This window comes from Mya arenaria, chromosome 17 (assembly GCF_026914265.1).
Source record: "Mya arenaria isolate MELC-2E11 chromosome 17, ASM2691426v1".
NCBI lineage: Eukaryota > Metazoa > Mollusca > Bivalvia > Myida > Myidae > Mya > Mya arenaria.
Genome location: NC_069138.1, coordinates 34,826,639 through 34,850,231, shown reverse-complemented (window position 1 = coordinate 34,850,231; position 23,593 = coordinate 34,826,639). Strand labels below are relative to the sequence as shown.

General features: G+C 38.7%; 1 protein-coding gene across 3 annotated transcripts; it reads right to left on the bottom strand.

The window, feature by feature from the left end:
- Positions 1-210: 210 nt before the first annotated feature.
- On the bottom strand, positions 211-23,500 carry LOC128222686 (uncharacterized). Of its 3 annotated transcripts, none has more exons than XM_052931773.1 (7): positions 23,361-23,500; positions 22,544-22,607; positions 21,253-21,340; positions 6,011-6,166; positions 4,009-4,157; positions 2,591-2,809; positions 211-2,445 (listed from the first exon to the last, which is right to left on the bottom strand). In XM_052931773.1, the coding sequence occupies exons 2-7, from the start codon at positions 22,584-22,586 to the stop codon at positions 1,970-1,972; spliced, it is 1,131 nt and encodes a 376-aa protein (XP_052787733.1). In that variant the 5' UTR covers positions 22,587-22,607; positions 23,361-23,500; the 3' UTR covers positions 211-1,969. The 3 variants fall into 3 exon arrangements, with proteins under 3 accessions (XP_052787733.1, XP_052787732.1, XP_052787734.1); XM_052931772.1 differs by having other exon boundaries at positions 22,544-22,647; positions 23,361-23,499; XM_052931774.1 differs by having other exon boundaries at positions 22,544-22,604; positions 23,361-23,494.
- Positions 23,501-23,593: the final 93 nt, after the last annotated feature.

The window sequence follows — 23,593 nt, the reverse complement described above, 5'->3', positions numbered from 1 at the left end:
TCTCAATCCGTCACCAATAATAAATACTATTTCTAACTTCCTAAGTAAGTAAGATATTTATTCTCAATTTATCTTGCCCTTGATACTAAAACATTACAAAATTCTACATTATTATAAAAAAAAACATTGTCATTAAACACTGCGCAACCACTGAGCAACCATCCATTTTGTAACTCACTTTCAGATTCTGATAAAAACAACAACAACAACAACAACAACAACAACTTTATCATCCGCTTACATCGAAGAGAAACACTTTCAACACCATAGAAGACAGTTAGCATAAACTAAAACATTCTTCTGTTTCATTTTAATACATACAAAATAAGAAAGGAGACAAAGTTTCACACTGAATTACACCAAGTATGCATGGTGTCATCACTCATACTTGATCTCATATATTTATTTATTTATTTATTAAAGTCTCATCCACATATATTCAAATCAGGTAAAACACAGTATGTACAAAACAGGATATATATGCGGCCATTCTATTAAAGAATTACGAGAGACTATAAAACTTTTACATAACATTTCACAGTGTGCAAACTGCTTCAAACAACACATAAGAATACATTATATATCATTGTATACTTAGACACAATAACACACTAAAAAGTAGGTTGAGTCATTTAATCGTGACACTAGGTGTCTAAAAGAAGTCTTAAAAGAGAGAAGAACATAAAATGTAACAGCTGTATCTTTGGTGCTTTAAATAAGCTCTGGTAAGAAATAATTTAATAAACCATGTATCACCTCTAACTAGCTTAGGAGCGAACAGATTAACTGACTCATCCTACCATTATATAAAAAGGTTAAAAAATATAAAATACAAAGACATGTTTCATTTTTAAATATGTTTATACAATGTTTCAACTATTAAAGTAATTTTTCCTTTCACAAAAAGTTCGATAAACTAAATTAACCATATACTTTCCCTCAGAATGTATTTAAATGGTTTGGTAAATTCAATAAAAACTGCAAATTATTATGGTTTATTTATATAGTATACCATGTAAAACAAACAAACACATTATCAACAGTTCCAAACTGCCTTCTAAAGCCCGATTGTGCCTCAATATACACATTACATGAATACGTCTTTCTCAAAAAAGTATCTCTATCATTTATAACTTTTGTAAACATTTTTTTCAAGTGTATTTAACAGTCTTATTTTTCTTTTCTCTTTAACTATTTTTTTCACCACATTTTAAACAATAAAAAACATCTTTTTTGGAACTACATGTATAAAACATTGTGACCACTTTTCTGGGAAGTAATTCATATAAAATATTTTGGTAAAAAGAGTACAAAAAACACCGTGTTTAATTTGAAAGAAAAGTGCAGAAACACGGTATTTCTACCTTATGAGGCTATAGTAGACCAAAGGAAATCTTTTAGCATTCACCAATCATTTAATATTTTTGCGCTTTCTGCTTTTAAATACACGGTTACAATCTTGTTATCAGTAATAAATATTTTCCATAACTGCATTATTTAGTAAGTAGTTAAAGGTTTATCAGTCAAAATTGATGTTTGTTATACATGTGTATATATTGATTTTGAACAAGAGTGTCACTTTTAGGCAGGTGCCCTCATCCTGCTGGTGTGTGTTGTATTCCTTGGGATGGGTGTGAGATGTACAAAGAAACCAAGTTTTGGGTACATGTTTATAGTGTGAAATTCGATTAACAAGTGCTATTAAAGTGTACAACATCAGTATATAATAAACAATACATGTACATGTAATAGAGTTTATGATTAAAGGGAAGTAATACAATTTAACTCATTGTCTATTATAGTGTTTGAGTATTGTAGTGTATATAATAATACAACAGCGTGGGTTCTTGAAATAGTTCGTTTCGTAAAATAAAGTTATAAATGGGCTCATCGAACAATCTACAAAACTGAACCGCCTGAATGTCACGCCAAGAATGCCACATTGTCACTTCTTTATTGACATAAGAAGTTATAAAACAGAACGGCTTAGGAGGTAGATAATAAAGCATCCTACGAAAACAGCCAGTACTGCAAGTTTAGTTTGTTTCTCCAGACTGTTCCAATTTCTACGGGCAGATGTTAAGGCTACATCCCATATTTTTTCAACTCTCATTTGAATTTTCTCTTTCAGCAACAGTTCTTTCGGTTTCACGCTTGATTGGACATCTGTCGGTCTTTGTTGCATCATGGTTTTCAAAAACTTAAGAGCCACGATGTCAATCTCGGGATTTTGCTCCGTTATGTTGTCATGGTAACTGGTCCACCGAAAGAGATTGTCGTTAAGGGCTCCCTCGATGGTAAGCAGAATAGCAAGCTGGCGTTCTCTCTCTTCACGCGACGTAATCGACTTTTCAACCGACACAGTTGAATCAAGCTTATTTTCTTCATCTGTGACATCCTTTTCCATGTCCATTTTCGTCAAAACGACAAAAAGATCACATTGGTCTGAAAATGCAATGATTCTCGGACAGGTATTATGGCAATTAATCATAGATTTGATAATAGTAAAACTGTAACATTTATAATAACGATTTAGACATTAGTTAACGCACGCTTTTTGGCTCTTGGAACATGGAATAAATCTACCTACACTTCAGTTGTCCGTCTGCAGTGTGTTGTTGGATAGCACGCTGTATGTTCTCAATTAGCGACTCTGGCAACGAGGAGGATTGAGTGTCTATTACTAGGACGACTTTGGTCACTTCCAGGGCAGGGTCGCTTGCGTTGAACTTCCGAGACAGTTTTCCAATGCCGTATTCTCTCTGATATTCCTCGAGGTATTTGATTGAAGTACCAGTAGGTATATATCCTGAAAATGGTTTTGTTTGGTTATGTATGTATGAAAATATTACCCTGTCAGACTTATATCGAAAATACCCTTGTAATGAACCAGTCAATTATAACCACGGCCCCCTCAGGTCCGGGGGTTTACCGGGGATATGGGCCGTGATTTTACCTTCCAGCGGCCCCCGCAAAGCCCGTTGATTATGTCTTCGCGCCAAAAATATCGGGGACATGGGCCTAACTTAGAGTCACTGGGATGCGGGGGCATTTTTTTTTTTTGGGGGGGGGGGGGGGGGGGCGGGGGATTTTACAATCAGTTCGTCCCCGCAGGACGGGGATTTTGTCCGGGCATGGCTGGACCGAAAGTCAAAGTTATCGCTGTTCCCCGGACCTAGGGGGGGGGGGGGGGGGCGTGGTTACAATTGACTGGTGCATTATAAGTAAAGTAATTGCTGAATTGAAGGTATCCGATAAACGATTTAGCTTGCCAACATCGAGCAATAGCCAATACCAATAGGCGCTGATGCAAACATTGGATGTCTGAGGACCCAATACACTTTTGGTATCATTTTAAACGTCATTGCTCGTACGAATATGTGAAATAGGTTATCCAAGATACATTGTAGATAGTAGATATTGTACAGATACCTTAAAGGGACACTCTTATTCAAAATCAATATATACACATGTATAACAAGCATCAATTTCGACGGATATACTTTTAACTGCTTACTAAATCACGCATTTATGGAAAAAATAATAATTACTGATTACAAGATTGTAACCGTGTATTTAAAAGCAGAAAGCGCAAAAATATTAAATGATTGGTGAATGCTTAAAGATTTACTGTGATCTACTATAGTCTCAAAAGGTAGAAATACCGTGTTTAATGCTCATTTCTTTCAAATTAAAATCGGTATCCTTTATTAGAACAATTGTCTTCGACATTTATTCATCTTTTTTAGAATATCAAAACAATTTTATAAATAGTGGTATATAGTATTTGGGAGTAAGAGTGCATCTTTAATTGCAATCAAAACATTGAATATAGATCAGAAACACAAGCCTCACAGAGCCAACAAATGAACGCTTGACTAATGGAAATAGCTCAATACTTAAACGGTTTCATAGTAAATTAAAAAAATATATTATTAACACAAAACAGTGACCTAAAAATTAAGTAACGGAAGATCTTATAATAATGGTACGGGTAGAAAACTGTACCTCCAAGAATGAGATCTAAAATTTCAAGAAATTCTTCTTGACAATGGGCACGGCCAGCAAAGTCAATAAGCGTTGGTAGCATGTGAGTTAAGCCTTTCAACTCGTGGCCTTCTTCAAGGTCGTTTTCGTTGACCCCGCACTGGTAAAACCTGTAGATAAACACAATACACCCTTTCAATTATACCGTGTTTGAAATTATCTTCCCTTTGATGACGTCACGATGGGATAGCCGACAACAGAGCGCTATTTTTTGGAGTTGATCAATTTTCAGCGGTCGAATGCGATATAAGGTACATAACAGATTTGATGTCTTTTAAAATCCTTTATTTATTTATTCATGTTATATACGTATCTCGTATTCATTAACCGAAATAGCCGTACTTTGAAGAAAATAATATGTTTACATAACAGATTTGATGTCTTTTAAAATCCTTTATTTATTTATTCATGTTATATACGTATCTCGTATTCATTAACCGAAATAGCCGTACTTTGAAGAAAATAATATGTTTGTCACATATTTTCGCGACTGTCTTGATTGTTTAGAAATAAACATGATCAAGCCCAGTCTTCATTTTTGTCTTCTTCTGTTTACAGTCAACCATAATATGTTGTGTACCTAATATGTTGTGTAGCTGGCTGTGATGAAATACCTGGCAAATGACCAGTCTGTTAACACAAGGCCACTGGTGAAAATGACGTAACGCAAGAAATCAAATGCTTTTTTCAGCACGCTGATTTTAAGCGTGACGATGGTTTTATCTTTACTGTCAATGAAGTGAGTGTCAGTAAAAATCGAAACCAATGTCTCGCAATTGCAGGGGGAATTTTTCAAAACATTTGGTATCAAGTAGGATGTTTCAAAACGATGGAAATGCCAAGCTTAGGAGTTACTATGGGAAACGTGCCAAACACATGAGAATGTTTGAAAGCTATGGAGAACATGCTTTACGTAGGCAGATGCATCAAAACATGGAAGACGTGCTTAACGTTGGCGGATATAGGAGGATGCATCAAAATATGGATAACGTGTAAAACGTAGGAGGATGCATCAACATATGGAGAGCGTGTTAAACGTAGGAGGATGCATAAAAATATGGAGAACGTGTAAAACGTAGGATTGGAGAACGTGTTAAACGTGGGTGGATGCATCAAACTATGGAGAACGTGTTAAACGTGGGTGGATGCATAAAAATATGGAGAACGTGTAAAACGTAGGATTGGAGAACGTGTTAAACGTGGGTGGATGCATCAAACTATGGAGAACGTGTTAAACGTGGGTGGATGCATCAAACTATGGAGAACGTGTTAAACGTAGGTGGATGCATCAGACTATGGAGAACATGTTAAACGTGGGAATATGTGGGTGGATGCATCAGACTATTGAGAAAGTGTTAAACGTGGGAATATGTGGGTGGATGCATCAGACTATGGAGAACGTGTTAAACGTGGGTAAACGTGGGTGGATGCATCAAACTATGGAGACCTTGTTAAACGTGGATGGATGCATCAAACTATGGAGAACGTGTTAAACGTGGGTAAACGTGGGTGGATGCATCAAACTATGGAGAACGTGTTAAACGTGGGTGGATGCATCAATCTAAAGCGAACATGTTCAACGTAGATGGATGCATCAAACTATGGAGAACGTGTTAAATGTGGGTGGATGCATCAAACTATGGAGAACGTGTTAAACGTAGGTGGATGCATCAAACTATGGAGAACGTGTTAAACGTGGGTGGATGCATCAAACTATGGAGAACGTGTTAAACGTGGGTGGATGCATCAAACTATGGAGAACGTGTTAAACGTGGGTGGATGCATCAAACTATGGAGAACGTGTTAAACGTAGATGGATGCACCAAACTATGGAGAACGTGCTGAACATTGGAGGATGAATCAGAATATTGAGAACGTGATGAACATTGGAGGATGAATCAAAATATGGAAAACGTGATTAACATTGGAGGATGAATCAAAATATGGAAAACGTGACGCTTACCTTTGGAGTGTGACGGTTTTGGAGTGTGCGCCACCTCTCCCAGTTTTCGCCCTCGGAAGATGTTGTTCAGTCAGCGCCCGAATTACAGTGTTGACCAGGGAGCTTTTGCCTGCACCCACGTCACCGAGAAGAAGTATAACTTCCGGTTGCTTGGACCTGAAACATTGAACACGTATGTAAGCTATTTATAGGTGATATGTCAAAATTGATGAAAATGTTTCAAGTCATTTTGCCCAAGAATACAGCTTCATGTTAAGAGCGCGATCAGGTAGCGCATCCAGCGAGTTCCATGCTACCGGAGATATGAACGTGTATGCGAGGCTAACAACTTTGGTGTGTGAAATTTTTATTTAAATGTTTAAATTTGCTTGTTTTTATAACAGTTTACAGATTTTGTTTTTCATTCTATTATTTAAAAATAAGCGTGAATCAAATTACGCTTAAATGATAATATATTTATAGTAGCCTAATTTCATAAACCAGACAATAAGGGATTAAGTATTTTATCATACTTTCAAAGAATTGCTTTTGACTATTAAAAGTTCACAATGTTCTTTCCAGAAAGTGACAGGTTGATAATGACATGTTACATATATAACATTATATATAGTCATACGGTTTATACTAATTTTCTATCGAGATCTATGTAGTTTATTTCTTAAATAATTTCGATTCGCAAATTCTACCAGCTATGCGTTTTTTAAGCATTAGCATTTACAAATTGAATTTACAAGAGCTTTCGTAGGACAGCACGCTCGACTGTACGACACCTTGTCTTTAAACTGAATACATTAATGATGTATTATGTGCATGTAAAACAATGAAGAAAAAAAGGAGTAATAAATAAAATCAATCAAGGGTCATAGTTTGTATTAAGGTTAATGGAGTTACGTCACTTAATAGTGTGCCCTTAAACTTAAACACTAGTTCCAAAATCATCCAATGGTCATGCTTTGCATTTTGGATGATATGGTTTTATGGAACTAAATTGTGTGATGATCATGAACAACTGTGGAAAGTATTAAGTGAATTATCATTATTGGAGTTCAAAGTGAAAATGCCAACTTTAACCGGACCCCGAGGCCGACACCTACGTCGGTGACGCTTGGCGAGTAGTATAGGCATTCTTCGAATAGTCGAGCTATAATGAATGGTCTTAAGCAAGAACGGTTATGATCGCGGTGTGTTAATACAAGGTTAATGTGGGATAATACATACTCACGGTGTGTTGATACAAGCTCACGGTGTGTTGATACAAGCTCAATGTGGGATGATACATGCTCACGGTGTGTTGATACAAGCTCAATGTGGGATGATACATGCTCACGGTGTGTTGATACAAGCTCACGGTGTGTTGATACAAGCTCAATGTGGGATGATACATGCTCACGGTGTGTTGATACAAGCTCAATGTGGGATGATACATGCTCACGGTGTGTTGATACAAGCTCAATGTGGGATAATACATGCACACGGTGTGTTGATACATGCTCAATGTGGGATGATGCATGCTCACGGTATGTTGATACAAGCTCAGTGTGGGATAATACATACTCACGGTGCTTTGATACAAGCTCACGGTGTGTTGATACAAGCTCACGGTGTGTTGATACAAGCTCAGTGTGGGATGATGCATGCTCACGGTGTGTTGATACAAGCTCACGGTGTGTTGATACAAGCTTATTGTGGGATAATGCATGTTCATGGTGTGTTGGTACAAGCTCAGTGTGGGATAATACATACTCACGGTGTGTTGATACAAGCTCACGGTGTGTTGATACAAGCTCACGGTGTGTTGATACAAGCTCAGTGTGGGATAATACATACTCACGGTGTGTTGATACAAGCTCACGGTGTGTTGATACAAGCTCACGGTGTGTTGATACAAGCTCAGTGTGGGATAATACATACTCACGGTGTGTTGATACAAGCTCACGGTGTGTTGATACAAGCTCAATGTGGGATGATGCATGCTCACGGTATGTTGATACAAGCTCAATGTGGGATGATACATACTCACGGTGTGTTGATATAAGCTCAGTGTGGGATAATACATGCTCACGGTGTGTTGACACACGCTTAATGTGGGATAATGCATGCTCACGGTGTGTTGATACAAGCTTAATGTGGGATGGTGCATGCTCACGGTGTGTTGATACAAGCTCAATGTGGGATAATACATGCTCACGGTGTGTTGATATAAGCTCAGTGTGGGATAATACATGCTCACGGTGTGTTGATACAAGCTCAGTGTGGGATAATACATGCTCACGGTGTGTTGATACAATCTCAATGTGGGATGATACAAGCTTACGGTGTGTTGATACAAACTCAATGTGGGATGATGCATGCTCACGGTATGTTGATACAAGCTCACGGTTTGTTGATACAAGCTTAATGTGGGATGATGCATGCTCACGGTGTGTTGATACAAGCTGAATGTGGGATGATGCATGCTCACGGTGTGTTGATACAAGCTTAATGTGGGATGATACATGCTCACGGTGTGTTGATACAAGCACAATGTGGGATGATACATACTCACGGTGTGTTGATACAAGCTCAATGTGGGATGATGCATGCTCACGGTGTGTTGATACAAGCTCAATGTGGGATGATGCATGCTCACGGTATGTTGATACAAGCTCACGGTGTGTTGATACAAGCTTAATGTGGGATGATGCATGCTCACGGTGTGTTGATACAAGCTTAATGTTGGATGATGCATGCTCACGGTGTGTTGATACAAGCTCACGGTGTGTTGATACAAGCTCAATGTGGGATGATGCATGCTCACGGTATGTTGATACAAGCTCAATGTGGGATAATACATGCTCACGGTGTGTTGATATAAGCTCAGTGTGGGATTATACATGCTCACGGTGTGTTGACACACGCTTAATGTGGGATAATGCATGCTCACGGTGTGTTGATACAAGCTTAATGTGGGATGGTGCATGCTCACGGTGTGTTGATACAAGCTCAATGTGGGATAATACATGCTCACGGTGTGTTGATATAAGCTCAGTGTGGGATAATACATGCTCACGGTGTGTTGATACAAGCTCAGTGTGGGATAATACATGCTCACGGTGTGTTGATACAATCTCAATGTGGGATGATACAAGCTTACGGTGTGTTGATACAAACTCAATGTGGGATGATGCATGCTCACGGTATGTTGATACAAGCTCACGGTGTGTTGATACAAGCTTAATGTGGGATGATGCATGCTCACGGTGTGTTGATACAAGCTGAATGTGGGATGATGCATGCTCACGGTGTGTTGATACAAGCTTAATGTGGGATGATACATGCTCACGGTGTGTTGATACAAGCACAATGTGGGATGATACATACTCACGGTGTGTTGATACAAGCTCAATGTGGGATGATGCATGCTCACGGTGTGTTGATACAAGCTCAATGTGGGATGATGCATGCTCACGGTATGTTGATACAAGCTCACGGTGTGTTGATACAAGCTTAATGTGGGATGATGCATGCTCACGGTGTGTTGATACAAGCTTAATGTTGGATGATGCATGCTCACGGTGTGTTGATACAAGCTTAATGTGGGATGGTGCATGCTCACGGTGTGTTGATACAAGCTCAATGTGGGATTATACATGCTCACGGTGTGTTGATACATGCTTAATGTGGAATAATTCATGCTCACGGTGTGTTGATACAAGCTTAATATGGGATGATGCATGCTCACGGTGTGTTGATACAAGCTTAATATGGGATGATAAATGCTCACGGTGTGTTGATACAAGCTCAATATGGGATGATGCATGCTCAATGTGTGTTGATACAAGCTTAATGTGGGATTATGCATGCTCACGGTGTGTTGATACAAGCTTAATGTGGGATGATACATGCTCACGGTGTGTTGATGCATGCTCACGGTGTGTTGATACAAGCTCAATGTGGGATGATACATGCTCACGGTGTGTTGATACACGCTTAATGTGCGATGATGCATGCTCACGGTGTGTTGATACAAGCTTAATGTGGGATAATGCATGATCACGGTGTGTTGATACAATCTTAATGTGGGATAATGCATGATCACGGTGTGTTGATACACGCTTTATGTGGGATGATGCATGCTCACGGTGTGTTGATACACGCTTAATGTGGGATAATGCATGATCACGGTGTGTTGATACAAGCTTAATTTGGGATAATACATGCTCACGGTAATGTATGTTGATACAAGCTTAATTTGGGATAATACATGCTCACGGTGTGTTGATACATGCTTAATTTGGGATAATACATGCTCACGGTGTGTTGATACAAGCTTAATGTGGAATAATACATGCTCACGGTGTGTTGATACACGCTTAATGTGGGATAATACATGGTCATGGTGTGTTGATACAAGCTTAATTTGGGATAATACATGCTCACGGTATGTTGATACAAGCTTAATGTGGGATAATACATGCTCACGGCGTGTTGATAAAAGCTTAATGTGGAATAATACATGCTCACGGTGTGTTGATACATGCTTAAATTGGGATAATACATGTGTTGATACAAGTTTAATGTGGGATAATACATGCTCATGGAGTGTTGATACAAGCTTAATTTGGGATAATACATGCTCACGGTGTTTTGATACAAGCTTAATGTGGGATAATACATGCTCATGGTGTGTTGATACAAGCGTAATGTGGGATGATACATGCTCACGGCGTGTTGATACAAGCTTAATATGGAATAATACATGCTCATGGTGTGTTGATACAAGCTTAATGTGGGATGATACATGCTCACAATGTTGATACCAGCTTAATGTGGGATAATACATGCTCACGGAGTGTTGATACAAGCATAATTTGTGATAATACATACTCACGGTGTGTTGATACAAGCTTAATGTGGGATAATACATGCTCATGGAGTGTTGATACAAGCATAATTTGGGATAATACATACTCACGTTGTGTTGATACAAGCTTAATGTGGGATGATGCATGTTCACGGTGTGTTGATACAAGCATAATTTGGGATAATACATACTCACGGTGTGTTGATACAAGCTTAATGTGGAATAAATATTCCACATTAAGCTTGTATCAACACACCATGAGCATGTATTATTCCGAATAATACATGCTCATGGTGTGTTGATACATGCTTAATGTGGGATGATTATCATGATACATGCTCACGGTTTGTTCATTTAAGCTTAATGTGGGATAATACATGCTCAAGGTGTGTTGATACAAGCTTTATGTGCGATAATACATGCTCATGGTAAGTTGATACAAGCTTAATTTGGGATAATACATGCTCATGGTGTGTTGATACACGCTTAATGTGGGATAATACATGCTCACGGTGTGTTGATACACGCTCAATGTGGAATAATACATGCTCATGGTGTGTTGACACAAGCTTAATGTGGGATAATACATGCTCACGGTGTGTTGGTAAAAGGTTAATGTTGGATAATACATGCTCACGGTGTGTTGGTACAAGGTTAATGTTGGATAATACATGCTCATGGTGTGTTGATACAAGCTTAATGTGGGATAATACATGTTCATGGTGTGTTGGTACAAGGTTAATGTGGGATAATACATGTTCATGGTGTGTTGGTACAAGCTCAATGTGGGATAATACATGCTCATGGTGTGTTGGTACAAGGTTAATGTTGGATAATACATGCTCACGGTGTGTTGTTGGTACAAGGTTAATGTTGGATAATACATGCTCATGGTGTATTGATACAAGCTCAATGTGGGATAATACATGCTCATGGTGTGTTGATACAAGCTCAACGTGGGATAATGCATGTTCATGGTGTGTTGATACAAGCTTAATGTGGGATAATGCATGTTCATGGTGTGTTGATAAAAGCTTAATGTGGGATAATGCATGTTCATGGTGTGTTGGTACAAGCTTAATGTGGGATAATACATGCTCATGGTGTGTTGATGCATGCTCACGGTGTGTTGGTATAATCTCAATGTGGGATAATAAATGATCACGGTGTGTTGGTACAAGCTCAATGTGGGATAATACATGCTCACGGTGTGTTGATAAAAGCTTAATGTGGGATAATGCATGTTCATGGTGTTTTGATACAAGCTCAATGTGGGATAATACATGCTCATGGTGTGTTGATACAAGCTTATTGTGGGATAATGCATGTTCATGGTGTGTTGGTACAAGCTCAATGTGGGATAATACATGCTCATGGTGTGTTGATACATGCTCACGGTGTGTTGGTATAATCTCAATGTGGGATAATAAATGCTCACGGTGTGTTGGTACAAGCTCAATGTGGGATAATACGGTGTGTTGATACAAGCTTAATGTGGGATAATGCATGCTCATGGTGTGTTGGTACAAGGTTAATGTTGGATAATGCATGCTCATGGTGTGTTGATACAAGCTTAATGTGGGATAATGCATGTTCATGGTGTGTTGGTACAAGCTCAATGTGGGATAATACATGTTCATGGTGTGTTGGTACAAGCTTATTGTGGGATAATACATGTTCATGGTGTGTTGGTACAAGCTCAATGTGGGATAATACATGCTCACGGTGTGTTGATACAAGCTCAATGTGGGATGATGCATGCTCACGGTGTGTTGGTACACGCTCAATGTGGGATAATACATGCTCACGGTGTGTTGGTACACGCTTAATGTGGGATAATACATGCTCACGGTGTGTTGATACAAGCTCAATGTGGGATAATACATGCTCACGGTGTGTTGATACAAGCTTAATGTGGGATAATACATGCTCACGGTGTGTTGATACAAGCTCAATGTGGGATAATACATGCTCACGGTGTGTTGATACAAGCTCAATGTGGGATGATGCATGCTCACGGTGTGTTGGTACAAGCTCAATGTGGGATAATACATGCTCATGGTGTGTTGATAAAAGCTTAATGTGGGATAATGCATGTTCATGGTGTGTTGGTACAAGCTTAATGTGGGATAATACATGCTCATGGTGTGTTGATGCATGCTCACGGTGTGTTGGTATAATCTCAATGTGGGATAATAAATGCTCACGGTGTGTTGGTACAAGCTCAATGTGGGATAATACATGCTCACGGTGTGTTGATAAAAGCTTAATGTGGGATAATGCATGTTCATGGTGTGTTGATACAAGCTCAATGTGGGATAATACATGCTCATGGTGTGTTTATACAAGCTTATTGTGGGATAATGCATGTTCATGGTGTGTTGGTACAAGCTCAATGTGGGATAATACATGCTCATGGTGTGTTGATACATGCTCACGGTGTGTTGGTATAATCTCAATGTGGGATAATAAATGCTCACGGTGTGTTGGTATAATCTCAATGTGGGATAATAAATGCTCACGGTGTGTTGATACAAGCTCAATGTGGGATAATAAATGCTCACGGTGTGTTGGTACAAGCTCAATGTGGGATAATACATGCTCATGGTGTGTTGGTACAAGTTCAATGTGGGATAATTCATGCTCACGGTGTGTTGATAAAAGCTTAATGTGGGATAATGCATGTTCATGGTGTGTTGGTACAAGGTTAATGTTGGATAATGCATGCTCATGGTGTGTTGATACAAGCTTAATGTTGGATAATGCATGTTCATGGTGTGTTGGTACAAGCTTATTGTGGGATAATACATGCTCACGGTGTGTTGATAAAAGCTTAATGTGGGATAATGCATGTTCATGGTGTGTTGGTACAAGCTCAATGTGGGATAATACATGCTCATGGTGTGTTGGTACAAGGTTAATGTTGGATAATACATGCTCATGGTGTGTTGACACAAGCTTAATGTGGGATAATACATGCTCACGGTGTGTTGGTAAAAGGTTAATGTTAGATAATACATGCTCACGGTGTGTTGGTACAAGGTTAATGTTGGATAATACATGCTCATGGTGTGTTGATACAAGCTTAATGTGGGATAATACATGTTCATGGTGTGTTGGTACAAGGTTAATGTGGGATAATACATGTTCATGGTGTGTTGGTACAAGCTCAATGTGGGATAATACATGCTCATGGTGTGTTGGTACAAGGTTAATGTTGGATAATACATGCTCACGGTGTGTTGTTGGTACAAGGTTAATGTTGGATAATACATGCTCATGGTGTGTTGATACAAGCTCAATGTGGGATAATACATGCTCATGGTGTGTTGATACAAGCTTAATGTGGGATAATGCATGTTCATGGTGTGTTGGTACAAGCTTAATGTGGGATAATGCATGTTCATGGTGTGTTGATACAAGCTCAATGTGGGATAATACATGCTCATGGTGTGTTGATACAAGCTCAATGTGGGATAATACATGCTCATGGTGTGTTGATACAAGCTTCATGTGGGATAATACATGCTCACGGTGTGTTGATACAAGCTTAATGTGGGATAATACATGCTCACGGTGTGTTGGTACAAACTTAATGTGGGATAATACATGCTCATGGTGTGTTGATACAAGCTCAATGTGGGATAATACATGCTCACGGTGTGTTGATACAAACTTAATGTGGGATATTACATGCTAACGGTGTGTTGGTACAAGGTTAATGTTGGATAATACATGTTCATGGTGTGTTGGTACAAGCTTATTGTAGGATAATGCATGTTCACGGTGTGTTGGTACAAGCTTATTGTGGGATAAAACATGCTCACGGTGTGTTGATACAAGCTTAATGTGGGATAATACATGCTCACGGTGTGTTGGTACAAGCTTAATGTGGGATAATACATGCTCATGGTGTGTTGATACAAGCTCAATGTGGGATAATACATGCTCACGGTGTGTTGATACAAGCTCAGTGTGGGATTATACATGCTCACGGTGTGTTGATACAAACTTAATGTGGGATATTACATGCTCACGGTGTGTTGGTACAAGCTTAATGTGGGATAATACATGCTCACGGTGTGTTGGTACAAGCTTATTGTGGGATAATGCATGTTCACGGTGTGTTGGTACATGCTCACGGTGTGTTGGTACAAGCTTATTGTGGGATAATGCATGTTCATGGTGTGTTGATACAAGCTTAATGTGGGATAATACATGCTCACGGTGTGTTGATACAAGGTTAATGTTGGATAATACATGTTCATGGTGTGTTGGTACAAGCTTATTGTGGGATAATGCATGTTCACGGTGTGTTGGTACAAACTTAATGTGGGATATTACATGCTCACGGTGTGTTGGTACAAGGTTAATGTTGGATAATACATGTTCATGGTGTGTTGGTACAAGCTTATTGTGGGATAATGCATGTTCACGGTGTGTTGGTACAAGCTTATTGTGGGATGATACATGCTCACGGTGTGTTGGTACAAGGTTAATGTTGGATAATACATGTTCATGGTGTGTTGGTACAAGCTTATTGTGGGATAATGCATGTTCACGGTGTGTTGGTACAAGCTTATTGTGGGATAATGCATGTTCACGGTGTGTTGGTACAAGCTTATTGTGGGATAATACATGCTCACGGTGTGTTGATACAAGCTTATTGTTGATACACGCTTATTGTGGGATAATACATGCTCACGGTGTGTTGGTACAAGGTTAATGTTGGATAATACATGTTCATGGTGTGTTGGTACAAGCTTATTGTGGGATAATGCATGTTCACGGTGTGTTGGTACAAGCTTATTGTTGATACACGCTTATTGTGGGATAATACATGCTCACGGTGTGTTGATACAAGCTTATTGTTGATACACGCTTATTGTGGGATAATACATGCTCATGGTGTGTTGATACAAGCGTAATGTTTGATGATACATGCTCACGGCGTGTTGATACAAGCTGAATGTGGAATAATACATGCTCATGGTGTGTTGATACAAGCTTAATGTGGGATAATACATGCTCATGGAGTGTTGATACAAGCATAATTTGGGATAATACATACTCACGGTGTGTTGATACAAGCTTAATGTGGGATATTACATGCTCATGGAGTGTTGATACAAGCATAATTTGGGATGATACATGCTCACGGCGTGTTGATACAAGCTGAATGTGGAATAATACATGCTCATGGTGTGTTGATACAAGCTTAATGTGGGATAATACATGCTCATGGAGTGTTGATACAAGCATAATTTGGGATAATACATACTCACGGTGTGTTGATACAAGCTTAATGTGGGATAATACATGATCACGGTGTGTTGATACAAGCTTAATGTGGAATAAGTATTCCACATTAAGCTTGTATCAAAACACCATGAGCATGTATTATTCCGAATAATACATGCTCATGGTGTGTTGATACAAGCTTAATGTGGGATAATACATGCTCAAGGTGTGTTGATACCAGCTTTATGTGCGATAATACACGCTCATGGTCAGTTGATACAAGCTTACTTTGGGATAATACATGCTCATGGTGTGTTGATACACGCTTAATGTGGGATAATACATGCTCACGGTGTGTTGATACATGCTCAAGTTGGGATAGTACATGATTATGGTGTGTTGATACAAGCTTAATGTGGGATGATACATGCTCACGGTGTGTTGATACAAGCTTAATGTGGGATAATACATGCTCATGGAGTGTTGATACAAGCTTAATGTGGGATAATACATGCTCATGGTGTGTTGATACACGCTCAAGTTGGAATAATACATGCTTATGGTATGTTGGTACAAGCTTAATGTGGGATGATACATGCTCATTGTGTGTTGATAAAGCTTAATTTTTGATAATACATGCTCACGGTGTGTTGATACAAGCTTAATGTGTGATAATACATGCTAACGATGTGTTGATACATGCTCACCTTGTGTTGATACAAGCTTAATGTGTGATAATATATGCTCATGGTGTGTTGATACAAGCTTAATGTGTGATAATACATGCTCACGGTGTGTTGATACATGCTCACCTTGTGTTGATACAAGCCTAATGTGTGATAATACATGCTCATGGTGTGTTGATAAATGCTCATGGTGTGTTGATACATGCTCATCGTGTGTTGATACATGCTCATGGTGTATTGATACATGCTCATGGTGTGTTGATACAAGCTTAAAGTTAGATAAAACATGCTCACCGTGTGTTAATATATGCTCATGTTGTGCTGATACAAGTTTAATGTGGGATAATACATGCTCACGGTGTGTTGGTAAAAGCTTAATGTGGGATAATACATGCTCACGGTGTGTTGATACAAGCTTAATAAGGGATAATACATGCTCATGGTGTGTTGATACAAGCTTAATGTGTGTTGATACATTCTCACCGTGTGTTGATACAAGCTTAATGTGGGATAATACATGCTCATGGTGTGTTGAAACAAGATTAATGTTGGATAATACATGCTCACGGAGTGTTGATACACGCTTAATTTGGGATAATACATGCATAGTGTGTTGATACAAGCTTAATGTGCGTTAATTAATATTCACTGTGTGTTGATACAAGCTTAAAGTGGGATAATACATGCTCACAGTGTGTTGATACAAGCTTATTGTGGGATAATACATGCTCACGGTGTGTTGGTACAAACTTAATGTGGGATGATACATGCGCATGGAGTGTTTATACATGCTCACAGCGTGTTGATACTAGATTAATGTGGGATAATACATGCTCACGGCGTGTTGATACACTTTAATGTGGGATGAAACATGCTCATGGAGTGTTCATACATGCTCATGGAGTGTTGATACAAGTTGAATGTCGGATAATACATGCTCTGGTGTGTTGATGTAAGCCAAATTTGGAATAATACATGCTCACGGTGTGTTGATACAAGCTTAATGTGGGATAATGCATGTTCATGGTGTGTTGGTACAAGCTTATTGTGGGATGATACATGCTCACGGTGTGTTGATACAAGCTTATTGTTGATACAAGCTTATTGTTGATACAAGCTTATTGTTGATACAAGCTTATTGTTGATACAAGCTTATTGTTGATACAAGCTTATTGTGGGATAATACATGCTGACGGTGTGTTGATACACTTTAATGTGGGATGATGCATGCTCATGTAGTGTTTATACATGCTCACGGCCTGTTGATACACGCTTAATGTGGGATAATACATGCTCACGGCGTGTTGATACACTTTAATGTGGGATAATACATGCTCATGGAGTGTTGATACAAGCTCAATGTGGGATAGTACATGCTCAGGTGTGTTGATGTAAGCCAAATTTGGGAAAACACATGCTCACGGTGTGTTGAAACAAGCTTAATGCGGGATAATACATGCTCACGATGTGTTGATACAAGCTTAATGTTGGATAATAAATGCTCACGATGTGTTGATACAAGCTTAATGTGGGATAATAATTGCTCACGGTGTGTTGATACAAGCTTAATGTGGGATAATACATGCACACGATGTGTTGATACAAGCTCAATGTGGGATAATAAATGTTCACGGTGTGTTGATACATGCTCAATGTGGGATAATAAATGCTCACGGTGTGTTGATACAAGCTTAATGTGGGATAATACATGCACACGGTGTGTTGATACAAGCTCAGTGTGGGATAATAAATGCTCACGGTGTGTTGATACCTGCTCAATGTGGGATAATAAATGCTCTCGGTGTGTTGATACAAGCTTAATGCGGGATAATACATGCACACGGTGTGTTGATACATGCTTAATGTGGGATAATACATGCTCACGATGTGTTGATACAAGCTCAATGTAGGATAATAAATGCTCACGGTGTGTTGGTACATGCTCAATGTGGGATAATAAATGCTCACGATGTGTTGATACATGCTTAATGTGGGATAATAATTGCTCACGGTGTGTTGATACAAGCTTAATGTGGGATAATACATGCGCACGGTGTGTTGATACAAGCTCAATGTGGGATAATAAATGCTCACGGTGTGTTGATACATGCTCAATGTGGGATAATAAATGCTCACGGTGTGTTGATACAAGCTTAATGTGGGATAATACATGCACACGGTGTGTTGATACATGCTCAATGTGAGATAATACATGTTCACGGTGTGTTAAAACATGCTCAATGTGGGATAATACATGCTCACGGTGTGTTGACACAAGCTCAATGTGGGATAATACATGCTCATGGACTGTTGATACAAGCTCAATGTGGGATAATAAATGCTCACGGTGTGTTGGTACATGCTCAATGTGGGATAATACATGTTCATGGAGTGTTGATACATGCTCAATGTAGGATAATACATGCTCACGGTGTGTTGGTACATGCTTAATGTGAGATAATACATGTTCACGGTGTGTTAATACATGCTCAATGTGGGATAATACATGCTCACGGTGTGTTGGTACATGCTTAATGTGAGATAATACATGTTCACGGTGTGTTAATACATGCTCAATGTGGGATAATACATGCTCACGGTGTGTTGGTACAAGCTCAATGTGGGATAATACATGCTCACGGTGTGTTGATACACGCTTAATGTGGGATAATACATGTTCACGGTGTGTTGATACAAGCTTAATGTGGGATAATACATGCTCACGGTGTGTTGATACACGCTCAAGTTGGGAAAATACATGCTCTCGGTGTGTTGATACACGCTCAATGTGGGATAATACATGTTCACGGTGTGTTAATACATGCTCAATGTGGGATAATACATGTTCACGGTGTGTTGATACACGCTCAAGTTGGGATAATACATGCTCTCGGTGTGTTGATACACGCTCAATGTGGGATAATACATGTTCACGGTGTGTTGATACATGCTCAATGTGGGATAATACATGTTCACGGTGTGTTGGTACACGCTCAAGTTGGGATAATACATGCTCTCGGTGTGTTGGTACATGCTTAATGTGAGATAATACATGTTCACGGTGTGTTGATACATGCTCAATGTGGGATAATACATACTCACGGTATGTTGATACAAGCTCAATGTGGGATAATACATGCTCACGGTGTGTTGGTACACGCTCAAGTTGGGATAATACATGCTCTCGGTGTGTTGGTACACGCTTAATGTGGGATAATACATGTTCACGGTGTGTTGATACACGCTCAAGTTGGGATAATACATGCTCTCGGTGTGTTGGTACATGCTTAATGTGAGATAATACATGTTCACGGTGTGTTAATACATGCTCAATGTGGGATAAAACATGCTCACGGTGTGTTGGTACAAGCTCAATGTGGGATAATACATGCTCACGGTGTGTTGATACAAGCTTAATGTGGGATAATACATGTTCACGGTGTGTTGATACAAGCTTAATGTGGGATAATACATGCTCACGGTGTGTTGATACACGCTCAAGTTGGGATAATACATGCTCTCGGTGTGTTGATACACGCTCAAGTTGGGATAATACATGTTCACGGTGTGTTAATACATGCTCAATGTGGGATAATACATGCTCACGGTGTGTTGATACACGCTCAAGTTGGGATAATACATGGTCACGGTGTGTTGATACACGCTCAAGTTGGGATAATACATGCTCACGGTGTGTTGATACACGCTCAAGTTGGGATAATACATGCTCACGGTGTGTTGATACACGCTCAAGTAGGGATAATACATGTTCACAGTGTGTTGATACACGCTCAAGTTGGGATAATAATGCTCACGGTGTGTTGATACACGCTCAAGTTGGGATAATACATGCTCACTGTGTGTTGATACACGCTCAAGTTGGGATAATACATGCTCACGGTGTGTTGATACACGCTCAAGTTGGGATAATACATGCTCACGGTGTGTTGGTACAAGCTTAATGTGGGATAATACATGCTCACGGTGTGTTGATACACGCTCAAGTTGGGATAATACATGCTCACGGTGTGTTGGTACACGCTTAATGTGAGATAATACATGCTCACGGTGTGTTGATACAAGCTTAATGTGGGATAATACATGCTCACGGTGTGTTGGTACATGCTCACGATGTGTTGATTCATGATCATGGTATGTTGATAATTTCTCATGGCGAGTTTACATGATCAATTGTGCCCATTTGCTTGTTCGTTTTATTGTGTATTGAACTAAATAAGCAATGTTATAAACGAATATAGTTTTTTATCGCTCTTTAAGCTGAAATTTATACTCAAAATGTGATTATCACCATTGTTTATCAAGAGCATGAACAACTTTCGAAAGACAGAAGTCTTCGAATCATTGGCTCGCTTAGGCTATGTCTTACAGCCTTACAACTGTCACCGACGACTATGGATAGTCTGGTTGCGTCGTAAAATACCCCCACCCCATATAATATACGACATAGTTACCTCTGACACAGCGATTCTATTTCTTTTAGCAACTTGATCGTATCGCCATCTTTTGTTTTTCTCTCAGTCACTCTTGAATGACTTCTCGCTGCATAATCGAAGAGAAATAAAATTACTTACACTAAGTATTGCTGTAGTTGTTTTAATTGTATATTGAGTTGTAACATTGTTTTTTTTTCTTATTAGGTACTATCATCGTTATTGTTGTTTTTTATTGCTTGTTGAGTAATATCATTGCATATGTATGTAGGTGGCACTTACGTAAAGACGTCTTCACGAATGAAAACTACCATATACACGAATATGCATTATCGCTTATAAATATTGTTCTATTTATATAAAAACATAAGCAAAATCAACGTCTGTTATTGATAACATGATTAAAGTGTGCTTCGTAAGTACGGTTCTTGCATCGTGATCGAAATTGTGTGTTATTATAAATCAGCTTAAAAGGGAGAGACCAGATGATACAATTGCTAATAAAATGGAAATTGTTAAAAACTTACATAAATTGATATCGTCGTGTACAACGCATTGAATCTTAATAACTTATGTATCACATCGTTTACGACATATATGTATCTTTCGCAGATTTTGCGTATTTTTCCAATTCAATGTTTAACAGGGCTTTTTACCACGTAATTCCCATTTAATTAAAAAAAGGCTACTAACCATGTGACCTTCACATGCTAAATATACACACTATATAAAACTGGGAACCCATTATGCGCTAATCTTAAACGGGTTAACTCAGCTGAGACAGCGAACATTTTCTTTTATCTATATGTTCTATTATCGGCCTCATAGAAGCTCATATTGTCTTGTGGAAATAATTATAAACATTTTCCAATGTTGTGACCGTCTGGTGTCTAGCCCCTATCCGGCTTGCATATTTGGTTTGATAGAAACCATATTCAGCTTTGTTGTGTTTGGTTTTACCAGGAAGTAAATCAAAGATAATGTTTGTTTTCAATAGTTGTCTTATGTAAATACGTATTTGATTGGATGGTACATTGCTATAAATATTCAAGTCTGTTTTTGCTTTTGCTAGATGTCAATAAAAATAGTAAGGGGATATAAGAAACACATTGGCTGAAGATCTGAAGTTATCATAGTAGCTTGAATACAATACATTATTATGCACTATTCTAGTAGCTTAGGCTGATATTACCAAACCCAAATCACATTTAAAAAATAAAGAAAGGATGACGCGAGTAACGCCCCCAATGCTGATAAAGGAAGTGATATAGTTATATATGTCATGTATATATAAAGTTAAGATTTAACTCACCTTTAACACATACATCTTCCATATTCATCTCAGGATTACTCATTGGTGACGTCACACGCACCTGCTGATGGTAACTAAATAAGTTTATTTCTTTCGTTCCAATCCTGGATATTGAAAATTTGATATGGCTCAAAACAACAGATGTCCGCCTCCTCCGTTGACCTGTCCGGCCACGTTGACCAGGAGGTTGAAACAGAAAGAAGAGTGCTTGTGTTCAAGTATCAATATTTTGTTAAAGTTGAATGAAAAAAGAAAGGGATGCTCCTTTTTCATAGAACTTAACACAATTTGACGCTGTTTTGCAACGAATGAGAGTTTCGAGTGTAAATATTGGAAAAATCATTTCCTGTAGAACTGTGTTCATTGGTTGTGTGTAGCCTTTTTTCGTCTTGACCTCAGGGTCATGTATTTCTACTCAATTTTGTGGGACACTGCATTGGTCAACCTTATGTTTTCTTGTGATTAAATTTTGTGTCTTGGACTAGTGACTTGTTTTCAATTGGGACTGCTTTAAAGTGAAGACAGGTAAGTGTCTAAATGAACAGAGCAAAGGTTTCAAGCAAAGTCTTGGCTATACAGCTTTTTTCAAATTTATCAAGCGGGGGGGGGGGGGCGAGGGGGGGGAATCACTCTATTTAGGCATTTCGAGGTTTTCTGACACTGCAGTGTTCCATAGAGATTATATGCTATATTGTTGGTAGGAGTGACCCTATTGATAAATTTGAAGAAAAACATAAATACTGAAAGGTTAAATTTCACTTACTATTTTACAGGTCAAATTACACCAATTCGGAAGTACCTACTCATTATTACATACCTTCTTCCTTTAACACAGGCACATGACAGTGAATCAAAGCTTGGTTTTACCATCTGAGATCAAAGGCTACCTTTCTGAAGCTGAATGGTTAGTGATTTCCAAAACGGACTGAACAGGCTGGATGTATGTTATTGTTTTTTTTTACCTCATTGTTTTGCTTCGTACATCAGGAAGTGTTTTTTTACCACATACACAGTGGTTACGTTCAACCATTTTATTTTTCTTAGGAGAAA

Coding starts and splice junctions, on each gene's coding strand:
- LOC128222686 (XM_052931772.1), bottom strand. CDS start 23,413: ATGGTAAAACCAAGCTTTGATTCACTGTCATGTGCCTGTGTTAAAGGA. Junction 6,167..21,252: donor ATAGAATCGCTGTGTCAGAG/GTAACTATGTCG, acceptor TCAATGTTTCAG/GTCCAAGCAACCGGAAGTTA. Junction 2,810..4,008: donor TTTAGATCTCATTCTTGGAG/GTACAGTTTTCT, acceptor AACCATTTTCAG/GATATATACCTACTGGTACT.